We start from the raw sequence: 12984 nt of genomic DNA on the forward strand, positions 1-12984 counted from the left end.
CTGTGATTATTTGAGAGCCAGTGGTTGTACACTTCATTCTATGTTGTGTGAATAAAACTGTTAAAATATATATAATATATATGTTCTGAGTATATATACATATATATATCTCAAACACTCAAACACCTTCCATGGTCCTCCTCTACCCATTCACCACTTGAGTGTTCATTGTCCTCCATACTCTCAGAGCACTGACATGTAGCTCTGTACTGGGGATGTCAGCATGCTTCTCAGCCTCTCTAAATGAGCATAAGCTGTGCCATAGTCATCTTTGCATTCTTGGAGCTTAACCCATTGTCTCACACATAACAAAAAAATTTTTTGACCAAATTAACAGAAGAAAAATGAATGAGTAAACAAACAAACAAAGCACTGTTGTATAAATAAATGAACTTACTGAAGCCTGGGAAAGGTCCATTGTTTCAAAGATGAGACTCATTTGAGAAGACATCTGAATGATTTCTCCACTCATAAGGCAAAGCTAAAGGCAGTTATTTAAAAAAAAATTATTTTAATAATATTTCAAACTTCTCAAATACACTTTTTTCAACTTATAAAGTATCTCTTTGTGATAGAATAAGTATAAAATGGAAGCTAGACTATCTTCATTGGTCTACCTCTGTCACTTACTAGGTAAGCAAATATTTAACATCTAAGTATCAGTCTCTTCACCTATGAAACAAGGTACTATCTCTCTTATAGAATGGAAGGGATTACATGGCATACTCCAAAAACTGTAAAATGCTTTACAATGTCAATTCTTATTATTAATAAAATTACATGAGATTTTTCTGTAAACCTACAAATTCTCTAATAAAAAAAGAATAAACTTTAGTAATTTAAAAAATAAGTAAAATTACATGAAATACTCCTGGTTTTATGAAGTTGTCAAAGGGCCTTTTTAATTATGAAAACTTTCAAGCATACAGAAAAATAAAAGAAAATAGTATAATGACCACTCATATACCAATCTCCTAGATTTAACCATTAACATTTTGCCATAGTCACTTCATTTGTTTGTTTGCTTTTAGTATTTTAAAGAACATCACAGACTTCATGGCATTTGAGATCCAAGTATGTCAGAATGCATCTCTAAAAAGTAAGGATGTTTTCTACATAACCTCAATGGTATTATCACAACCAATGAAATCAAGAATAATTCCTAAATATCACCTAATAGTCAATACTTAAATTTCCTCATGTATACCACAAATGTCTTTCCAATTGATTTTTCGAACCAAAATTCAAAGACCATGCACTGTGTTTGTTATATTTTGTTAGTCTCTTTTAATCTAAAATATTTCCTCTTTGATTATATATGCCAAAAACTGAATTCATCAACCTCTTCCCTTCTCTCAAATTCCAATCCTGTCCATTATGAACTATTAAAGCAACCCTATCTTCTCAACCTCCTTGGCTTCCTCTTTTGAAATTATTAACTTTTAATAATATTAATAAAAATTATTAACTGTTGATACTCCAAAGTGATTTGATTTCTAAGTCCTTTAAATTCTTCCCCCACATTTATTTTTTTAACGTTTCCTCTCTGTTTCTACACTCATCTTTCTAGTCCCAGTTTTGTTCCTATCTAGTTATATGTCAACAATTAGGCATTTAACATTTCTGGATCTCAGTTTCTTAGTTTGAAAGAGAATGAATGGTCTAGAGCTACACTATTCATACATATGGTAGCCACTGGCCAAATATGGCTATTTGTATTCAATTTTTAATAATTAAAATTAAATAAAATTTAAAATGCAGTTCCTTAATTGCACTAGTTACATTTCAAGTGTTCAATAGCTTCACATGACAGTGCAGATATTTCCATCTGCGGTCGCAGTTGACTCGTCTGGGGGGGGGTGGCGGCCGGTTGCTAAATCCTAGGCTCTCAGGATTGCTTGGAGGGTACCGGCGGCGGGGGCTCTTTCCCGGAGGCGAGGGCGAGGCGGGGGACTTGGCCAGGTCCCCGGCGGAGGCGTGCAAAGTATGGAGGGCGGCGAGAAAGGAACAGGCGGGACACGGTTCTTTTAGGGTGAAGAAACCAAGAGAGTTTATTAGGGGAGAGTACAAGCTTATATCGGGCGTTTAGAGGGCGGGGTAGCTGTAGAGGTTAAAGGCTTGGATTGGTTCTGAGAGGGCGCGGAGGTTGATTGAAAAGGGGCGAGAGTTGCTCCAGTAACGGTGTCTGGCAACAATGTATGCGCACTGGTGGTAATGGGAGTTGCACTGGCAACGGGGAGTGTCCGGGCAAGATAAGGGGGTGGGGAAAAGGCGGTTCCCTCCGGCAAGCCTCCCCTGACAGTGTTATTTTGGGTGAGGAAATGGGGCCTGCCTCCGGCCTCACTTTCCCAGGCCCGGGGGGCTGCGGAGGGCGCTGTCGCCCGTGCCCACCACCCTCCCCAGGGGCTGATCAGGTCCCCCAGCCCAGGCCCGCCAAGTTGAAGCACGTAATCAGTGTCCCGCATTTCCCCCTTCTTTTCTAATTAAAGGAAGAAGCTTACCGGAGAGGCCCGCTAAGGGATGAGGGAAGGGGGAGACCGGGGAGGGGAAAAAGGGGTTGACGGTGGCTCAGCGAGGCTGGAGCTCGGCGTTGGTGTGGCGCCCGGGCGCTCGACAGGGGCCTTGCTGCTTGCGGGATGGACGAGGGTGGGGGGTTTAAAGTTGGAGGTTCAGAGAAGCTGGAGCTTGAGGTTGGTACGATGTTCAGGCGATCGAGAAGGGCCTCGCGGTCGGCGGGTTGACCGGTGGCGGTGAGGTCGCGGAGGGTTGGTTGTTATCTCGGAGTAGGGAGCGTCAGAGGTGGCGAGTCGCTGGTACTGGACTTGCACAAACGAGGAGAAAATAGCATCCGTTTGTTTCCTTACAAGCTGGACAATTCTGCGGATAATGCAGGGTCCTAAGGTGAGAGCTAGAATAATCATTAGTAGGGGGCCGAGGAGAGGGAGGAGGTAAGGGAGGAGGGGGGTAAAGATGTGGGACCAATAGCTGGTGGCTTCACGGTCTCTTTTGCGTTGTTCCAGTCCCTCTCGGACCTTCTTTAGGCTGTCCTCGGCGAGACCCGTGGAATTGGCATATACACAGCACTCTTCTCCTAGGGCGGCGCAAAGGCCTCCTTCTTTGAGGAGGAGAAGGTCGAGACCTCGGCGGTTTTGGAGCACTACCTCAGAGAGGGAACTGACAGAATTTTTAAGATGGGAAATAGCGTCTTGTAGGTGACGAATGTCCTCGTCAACAGCCGCCCGGAGGTGAGTTAGGGCGGAGCCTTGACTGGCTAATGCAGCGATTCCGGTGCCAGCGCCTGCAAGACCTAGGAGGGAGGCAATCGTGAGGACGGTGATGGGCTCTCGCTTTTGCAGTGGGGCAGAAGCTGCAGTTGTTTCCAGGCGGAGGAAGAAGTCTTCCTCGCTGTGGTATAGGACCCTAGGGATGAGGACAATTAGGAGGCAAGTTTCATTAGTTGTATTGAGGGTTTGCACGTTAAGGCAGGGGGTAAGCCCTGTAGAGGAGCAGAGCCATTGGGAGGAGTTATGAGGGATGAGAAATTTTGCAGAGCTGCTGGGAGATGAGTAGTCGGCACAAGCTGTGAGGTTGGGAGAGTTACTTGAGCGAGGGCGGATGCACTTTCCTGTAAAGGAGACTGAATGAAAGGTTAGGGGGACGGCAGAGGTATTCCAATTGCATTCCGAGGGGCTGTCCTCTGTGTTTTCTGAAAAGGAGAGGTTGGAGGCAACTGGCTCATACAGGGGGGAGGAAGTGGAGAGGCAAAGCCAACAAGAGGAGGTAAGATTGGGGTTGGAGAAATTTACCGAGGTGAAGGCTGCTTGGATAAGGCCGAGGAGGGGAGAGGAGTAATGAGAGGGGGGCAGAAAAGGTTGGGGTGGTGGGGTTGGCGATGCGCTGTTTGTAGCTGAGGTGCGGTTTCCAGATGCGCTGCTTGTAGTTGAGGTGCGGCTGGAGGGCTTTCGAGCGCAGGTTTCTTCGACTCTGGAGACAAAGGTGGCGAAAGGCTTACTCGGCTCCTGGAAGAGCTTGGTGAATTTATTAGGCCGACAGGCAGAGCAGTTGGCAAACGCTCGTAAGGTGATTCCCCAAAGGATAGGCCAAAAGGTGGCAGGTGCATTAATATAGGCAGATGCATTTAGAAACGCTCCCGTGCCTAGATAGGCTTCGGGGTGATGACAGACTCCAGTGGCTGCGTCTTGCTCACTTTGCTTAGCTGCTTCCGCCTGGAAGTGAGCACGCCAATCAACAAACTGGCCGGGGTTAAGAATGGAATGGGCAAGCGAGGCCCAGTCTTGGGGGATGCAAAAGTCCATGCCGAGATCCTGCAGTATTTGGGAAGCGTATGGGCTACCTAACCCGTCCTCCTTGACGGCCCTGCGAAGCTGCTTAATAGTATCAGAGTCAATGGGATACCAGTCATACGGTTTCTGTGGTGTGGGGGTAAGGTTAAGAGGAAAGCAGCGAAAAGCACGAGAGAAAGGAGGACGCGCTTGCAGAGGGCTTGGCGCGGGAGTGGGGGTAGGGGGAGCGTTGCCCCAAGGGTTGCCTTGAGGTGTAGAAGGCAGCCAGGGGTTGTTAGTCGGCAGGGTGGGAGGAGCGGCGGCAGCTGCCGGTAGCGGCTCCGAGGGGGAGCTCGCCGGAGGGGGAGGCGGAAGTGGGAGGCCCCAAGCGTCGCAAGACGGTGGCGCGGTGGGAGTGGCTAAGGCATAAGATGGTGGACTAGCTCCGCCCTGTGAAAGGGTGGGGTAAAGCGCTTGCGGTTTCCGGCCCAGCTTAGGGCTGACGTCGTCACCGGAGCACTTCCTCCCCTCGATGGAAGAAGAAGGAGGAGGAGGAAGTTCGCCATCTTGGCGAGGCTCAGTGTTATTTTGTTTTTTGGGAGTCACTTCGAGCGCGTTGTTAATCTGCTCGACTAAGGACTCTGTGTCCGAATCGTGGTCTACATTAGTATCGCTGTCTGAATCTGTTGACTGGGTTGATAGGGCCTCCTTGGATTTAATGGGGCCTCGATCAGGGGGGAGGGAGCCTTGAAGGCAGGAGCGGACGGTTATTAAGGTGGGGAGCAAGCCGGGAGGGAAGCGCTTGCTCTCATGTCCCATGGCGTTGGTGACCCGATCAATAAGGCGATCATAAGTAACAGGGTCCCAAAGATGGCAAGTGGTGAGCCATGGGTTAAAGGGCAGCAGGAGGTCCCAGTATACTTGCAGCTGCCGGACAGACACCTTACAGCGATGTGTGTCTAGGAGACCAGCCAGAGCACGAACTTGGGGTGCTTGGCGTGCAGATAGACGATTACCCATAGCGGAGTGAGAAAAGAAAAAGGGGGGTTGATTATTGAGTAAAGAAAATGAGGTAAACCGTGGTCGCGAGGCCGAAGGAGACGGCGAGAATAGAAGGCAGGAGCCTCTAGTAGCGAGAGCAGTTTGGGGGGGGGCGGTCGCAAAGAGGCACACCGCGCGAAACAAAGAAACAAAGACACAAAGGACCACAGCAAAGTAATGGAGGGGAAGAGGGAAAGCTACTGGAGGAAGAGTGTTAGGAGGAATGGGGGGACATAGGAAGAGAAGACGAAAGGTAGTCGGGGGCAAAAGCCAGGTTAATGCGGGAAAGGAAGAGCGGCCCGGGCGCGGAGCGGCGTGGGAGAGGCGGCTCCAGACGTGGAGCGGCGAGGGAGAGGCGGCTCCGCGGGGCGGCAAGGGAGAGGCGGCCCTTACTTTGCAGGCGAGGAGAAGGGGAGCTGGAGAGGCGTCCGGGCGAGCGGGTGGTTTCACTGGACCGCTGCGTGGAGAGGACTTTTAATTCCAGGGGCCCCACGTTGGGCGCCAGTTGCGGTCGCAGTTGACTCATCTGGGGGGGGGGTGGCGGCCGGTTGCTAAATCCTAGGCTCTCAGGATTGCTTGGAGGGTACCGGCGGCGGGGGCTCTTTCCCGGAGGCGAGGGCGAGGCGGGGGACTTGGCCAGGTCCCCGGCGGAGGCGTGCAAAGTATGGAGGGCGGCGAGAAAGGAACAGGCGGGACACGGTTCTTTTAGGGTGAAGAAACCAAGAGAGTTTATTAGGGGAGAGTACAAGCTTATATCGGGCGTTTAGAGGGCGGGGTAGCTGTAGAGGTTAAAGGCTTGGATTGGTTCTGAGAGGGCGCGGAGGTTGATTGAAAAGGGGCGAGAGTTGCTCCGGTAACGGTGTCTGGCAACAATGTATGCGCACTGGTGGTAATGGGAGTTGCACTGGCAACGGGGAGTGTCCGGGCAAGATAAGGGGGTGGGGAAAAGGCGGTTCCCTCCGGCAAGCCTCCCCTGACAGTGTTATTTTGGGTGAGGAAATGGGGCCTGCCTCCGGCCTCACTTTCCCAGGCCCGGGGGGCTGCGGAGGGCGCTGTCGCCCGTGCCCACCACCCTCCCCAGGGGCTGATCAGGTCCCCCAGCCCAGGCCCGCCAAGTTGAAGCACGTAATCAGTGTCCCGCACCATCATTGCAGAAAGTTCTATTGGACAGTGCTGGTCCAGAGCACTTATAACCCTCAACCAGATTATGTCAGCAAACATTCTCCTGCTTACCACAAATTTTGGAGGTGGAGTCAGCATTCTTCTCACTTCTCCATGTTGCTTCCCAACTACTTCTACTCTGCTCTCATGTACAACCCTTGCTCCTTTGACAACTCCTGCTTGTTGCTGTCACCCACCAGCACCCAAACATTCTCCCTTGTTGGCTAAAGTCTTTGGTGCTGGGCTCAGTATCTTTCTTTTTATTCTAACTCTGACTTTATCCAGTATTTACAAGGAAGAACATCTCAACCTGGCATCCACTCGGATCCCTGACCATCTTGTCTTCAGTTACTTTCTCCTCACTCCACCCTAGCCATCTACTTCATATATTGGGACCCTCTCTCCTGTAACAAATATTCAGTTCAATCATCTCAGACTCTGCCCACAGCCACTGATCCACACAGCTCTCATTGGCTCCTACTATACCAGTTCTTCATTTTTGTAAGGACTTTCACATCCCTGTTGTTTTCACTTCCTTTCATTAGCCAGCTTCTGTTCCATATTCCAGCACATCTACCATTCTCATACCAAATATCTTCAAAATCTTTCCACATTACTAGTATAGCAATGTTACACACACTCACACTTAAGCTTCTTAGACTGGTAGAGAAAATCTCATAAAAGCATTACTAATAATACATGGTCTTCAACTCAATCAGACCCTCAGTGCTACTCAGATATCCCTCTACATCTTCCAAGACAGTTGTTGTTCCCATTTTCCATAAGGGCTAATTTGAATCTCCTCCTTTCTCCACAAACTTGCAAATCATCAGGACTGATAATACTTCACAAAGAAAAGAGAAGACATCAAAAGGGTTTGCCTTCAAATTTCCTCTATCAAATCCATATATTCACCTGTATCTACACCCTTTTGCTCTCTCTCATCTAGTTGAGACAATCCTTCCACTTGTCCTTGAATCCTTACACTTCACTCTATTGATTAACTCCTCTCTTCTGAATCATTACTGCTTCTTGTCTATTTACTCCTCCTACCCAAAGCTCAATCAATATTGCAGAAATAATAAGTGACCAATCACCTATGGTAAACTACTAGAATATATGTACGCTAATTAAATAAATATGCTAAATATGCCTATTTAGGGTGTAATTATTTCATATAGGTATGGAAATAAATCATGGTAAATTCATGCAATAAAACACTAAATACAGACATAAAAAAGAATCACCTGGAACTGCAACATGAATATCACAGACATCATATTCACCAAAAAAATTCAGACACTAAAGAGCATGATTACATTTACATGGTGATCAAGAACAGGCAAAACTAATTTATCATCATGGAAGTAAGAATAGTGATGGTCTCTGGGGGAGGGTGTACAGACTGGGAAGGGACATGAGGGAACCTTACAGGGCACAGGAAATTTTATGCGTCTTTATCTGAGTGGTGGTTATGTGAGTGTACCCAAATGTAAAATAATCACAGAATCTACCCTTACATTAGTGTACTTTTTATACTTTCCAGGATGTATATTATCTCTAAATTAAATATTAGAAGATTTCATTTCCTAGTTCTGTTGTATATCTCACAGGTTCTAAGGTCATGTGCTACATATAAACCCTGAAGTATTCAATGTTTTAAAAAGGGAATGAAGCTGTTTTATTTTCTTCTAAAATACTAATTTGAAGTCATACAATAAACCATAAGAATGGAGTCACTTAACAACTTGTTATCTATTAGAATACTATGTCGTCGTGGTAAAGCAGTAGTTTCAATAAAATATACTTTCATTCTATGAAAAAATAAACAAAGGGTTTATTGTAATATAGTTGTCATTGAAAAGATAATTCTACAAACCTATTCAATTTGTTGCATCTTTTATTATAAAAATATTGTCCTAGTTGATTAGTTTTTGAATATATAACTTTAATTAAGCATCTCTACATCTGCTTTGCTTTAAGTCACGATGATTACCTTTTTATTATCATCTAATACTGTGTTCATGCTCTCTATCCACAAAGTATCAATAGGACCATCAAATACAACCCACTTGCGGTCAGGTGCTTCTGATAAGGCAAATTCTCTAAAGGTGTTTGCCACAATGCCATCAGCCCACTAAGAGGAAAAAAAAAAAAAAGACAGGGTTGTAAAGCCCCATTTAGAAAACTGAATTTAGCATTGAAAATGGGAAAATATTTCAAATTTCTTGGTTTAATGTGAACTGCTAATAAAAGAATTGAGAATGTTTAAATTGTAGATTACCTCATGAGACACCGGATCAAACTGTCCAAAAAGTTGGCCCATAGTAATGGATTTGGGGTTTACGGTCCTATAAATAACCTTTTCTTCCTCTCCATAGCCACGTTCATTCATCAGAGTTAGAGTATCAGCCAGCACATGCAGAACTTCAGTCTTACCAGCAAAAGGCTCTCCTACTAACATAAAACTTTTAAAGAGAAAAGTAATTAACACAGTAAGACTCTAAAATATAATGATAAATTATTTGCCATATACATTGGCATGTAAAATTGTGTTAATTACTACATAAATTTTTTTTAATTACATGGAGTTTTCTCAGATATGAGGAAAATACACTTTACTTCTGAATAGGTTGATCTCTAAATCAAATTCTCCACATTAATAACATCATCTACAAAAGGGAATATAATAAAAAGTCTCCAAATGACAATGAAAACTTATCTGTATACTCTTAAAAAAAAAAAAAAAAAAAAAAAAGATTCAGGACCTCCTAAGTAGAGAAGTAGGAAGGATTCCTTTTTCTCAAGTCTTCACTTTCTATAGTAATTATTAGTGCTCTTTGCCAAATATTTCTGTTTTTCTTCTCTTCTGGCACATAGTAGGGTTCATCTTGTGCAAGAACTATGTAACTAATCCTAAACAATGAGTAAGCAGCAGAAATAATGAGTATTATTTCCCAGCAGGGATAGATAATTGCCAGTAAGAGTCTTCACAGAGCTCTCTATTTTCCCTCTAGATGACCCACCAAGTTGGCTATTCCAACAGTCTGGGGCCCTCGGTGATTATGAAGAGCAGAGCCTGCCTGCTGTCCTATAACACACATACAGCATGAGTGAGAAATAAATGTTTCATTTTTTGTTAGCTCACTAAGATTTGGGTATTGATTGTTCCTATAAATAACTTAGTCCATCCTTACTGACAGAAATTAGTGCCTAGAAGAGGGGAAGGGGTTCTTGCCATAATAAAAAGACAAAAATAGGTGGGATTGGTTTAGATGTGAGATGTGGAGATCAAATTAACTGTTATCAAGACTAGAAGATTGGCAATTGATGTTATACAGTGATGAAACATTCGGTGAAATTGTCACTTGAGATAACCTGAAAGACAGTTAATATACCTAATGAAATTATCATTTCAGGGGAAGAAGATAGTAAACACACTGTTATTTATGCATATTGATAGCTGGTAGCTACATTTAACAAGTAAAGACATGAGCACAGAAAAAAATTACCAATTTATAAGCAGGAAAGAAAGGGAACAGAGGAAGTACAAAAGTTCAGGGACTTGGAGGAGCTAAGATGGTGGCATAGAGAGGAGTGGAAGCTAGTTAGTGCCCATGGAACAACTAATAAACAACAGAAACAACTAGTAAATAACCTGGAATAACTGCAAGGAGACAAACATGACTGTCCATTCATCATACACCAACTAGAATTGGGAAGAATGCTTGAGATTGCAGCATAAAATATGTAAGTAAAAACTGCAGACCCAAGCTGAGAGTCCCTCCCTCATGGAAGCCTTGCGGTGCTAGAAAGCAGCACTCTCTGAACAAGAGAGTGTACCTCAGCCCAGCTCCAACTGGGGTTTTAATGTTAACCACTCAATACAGACTGCGAATCCCCAACAAGCAGACAGAGGCTTTTGATGGTGACTGACCTTGGAGAGTCACGGGACGTATGTCTCAGGACGGGGAGCCCAAAGGATAGGTGCTATTTCTGGCCAACAGGTAAATCTTGGGCTTGCTGTCCCTCTCTCTCTCTCTCAACCTGGGCAGTTCAGTGGAGAAAGTCTCAACCGTTTTCAGTTTGCAGTACTCTGCAGTAGAAAAGGACTTAGCCATTTTAAACTCACAGCATTCTGACCCAGACAAGGGTGGAGATAGCAGAGTCAAAGAAACAAAGAATCTATTTATATGCAAATGGATTCTCTTTAGGGGGCATATCTTCCCAAAGAGGAAAGAGGCAGGGCCCAGCTCTACTACCCGCCTTCCATTCAGAACCAGACCCTAGATCCTGGGGGAAAACAGCCACAGACCACATCTCCATTCACCAGTCTGTAGTGACAGGCTGACAGGCACCACCTGCTGGGCAGAAAAGCACAGAGTGTGTCAATCCTCTAAGACACACCATCAGGGAAACTGGATACTGAATATTTCCTCCTTCTGGGACTTGAGCCTCTTCTCATCTGGGAAAACCTGACTGAGGTGGCCACAGAGGTCAGATGCCTGGACAACCTACACTAATAAAAATGAAGTTATGACTCAGTCAAAGGAACAAACTTACACTTAAACTGAGATACTGGAATTTAAACAACTGATGCTAAATCAATTCAAAAGGTTTAGAGAAGATATGGCAAAAGAGATAAAGGCTATAAAGAAAACACTGGGTGTACATAAGGCAGAAATCAAAAGTTTGAAAAAACTACTGGCAGAATCTATGAAATGAAAGGCACAACACAAGAGATGAAGGACACAATGGAAACACACAACAGCAGATCTCAAGAGACAGAAGAAAATACTCAGGAACTGAAGAACAAGGCACCTGAAAGCCTACATACAAAAGAACAGATAGAGAAAAGAATGGAAAAATATAAGCAATGTCTCTGGGAACTTAAGGACAAAACAAAATACAAGAATGTACGTATCATTGGTGTCCCAGAAGAAGAGAAGGGAAAAGGGGCAGAAGCAATAATAGAGGAAATAATCAATGAAAATTTCCCATCTCTTATGAAAGACATAAAATTACAGATCCAAGAAGCGCAGCATACCCTAAACAGAATAGATCTGAATAGGCCTACGTCAAGACACTTAATAAGCAGATTATCAAATGTCAAAGACAAAGAGAGAATCCTGAAAGCACCAAGAGAAAAGCAATCCATCACATACAAAGGAAGCTTAATAAGACTATGTGTGGATTTCTCAGCAGAAACCATGGAGGCAAGAAGGAAGTGGTGTGATATATTTAAGATACTGAAAGAGAAAAACCACCAACCAAGACTCTTATATCCGGCAAAAATATCCTTCAAATATGAGGGAGAGTACAAAATATTCTCTAACAAACAGACAATGAGAGAGTATGTGAACAAGATACCTGCCCTACAGGAAATACTAAAGGGAGCACTACAGACTGATAGGAAAAGACAGGAGTGAGAGGTTTGGAACACAATTTTGGGAGATGGTAGCACAGCAAGGTAAGTATACTGAACAAAGATAACTATGAATATGGTTGAAAGAGGAAGTTTAGGAGCATGTGGGACACCAGAGAAAAGAGGAAGAATAAAGACTGGGACTGTATAACTCAGTGAAACCTAGAGTGTTCAACAATTGTGATAAAATGTACAAATATGTTTTTTCATGAGGGAGAACAAACAAATGTCAACCTTGCAATGTGTTAAAAATAGGGAGGTATTGGGGGGAAAAATACAATCAATATAAACTAGAGACTATAATTAACAGAATCATTGTATTATGCTTCCTTTAATGTAATAAAGGCAATATACCAAGGTAAATGCAGATAAGAGGGGGGCATAGGGGAGGGGTGTGAGACATTTGGCATTGGTGGTGTTGTCTGACTCTTTATTCTACTTTGATCTAAGGTTATCTTTCCTTTTGCTGCTTCCTAGGTGTCATGTCCCGCCCCCCCCTTTCTTTTTTCTTTTTCTTTTGCCTCTCTACCTTCTTTGACTCTACCTCCTGCTTTGTGGAAGAAATGTAAATGTCCTTAGATAGATAGTGGTGAGGGTGGTGAACACATAAATATTTGACTATACAGGGAACCATCGATTGTTTACTTAGGATGGAATGTATGGTGTGTGAACAAAATCATCTTAAAAAAAAAATGGGTTGATGATGAAATCTTGAGGACAAAATACTGAGTGAAATAAGCCAGATACATAAGGACAAATATTGCAGGGTTTCACTGATAGGAACTAATTATAATAGGTAAACTCATAAACGAAATATTAGTTACCAAGATATAGAATGAGGGTAAAGAATGGGGGGCGATTGCTTAGTATGAGCAGAATGTTCAACTAGGATGAACATAAATGTTTGGAAATGAACAGAGGTGATGGTAGCACGTTGTGAGAATAAGTAACAGTGCTGAATGGTGTGTGAATGTGGTGGAAAGGGAAAGCTCAGAGTCATGTATGTCACCAGAAGAAAAGTTGGAGGCTAAAAGATGGAAATGTATAAAACAGTAAACCTTGTGGTGAGCAATG

At 44.0% G+C, this 12984-nt stretch overlaps 1 protein-coding gene across 1 annotated transcript in view; it reads right to left on the reverse strand.

The window, feature by feature from the left end:
• DNAH12 (dynein axonemal heavy chain 12) overlaps positions 1-12984 on the reverse strand; it is a 304653-nt gene that overhangs the window by 143052 nt on the left and 148617 nt on the right. Inside the window, 3 exon segments of the mRNA XM_037798810.1 lie at positions 398-481; positions 8482-8622; positions 8770-8953. Coding sequence (XP_037654738.1) covers positions 398-481; positions 8482-8622; positions 8770-8953 — 409 coding nt within the window.

Source organism: Choloepus didactylus, chromosome 1 (assembly GCF_015220235.1).
Source record: "Choloepus didactylus isolate mChoDid1 chromosome 1, mChoDid1.pri, whole genome shotgun sequence".
NCBI lineage: Eukaryota > Metazoa > Chordata > Mammalia > Pilosa > Megalonychidae > Choloepus > Choloepus didactylus.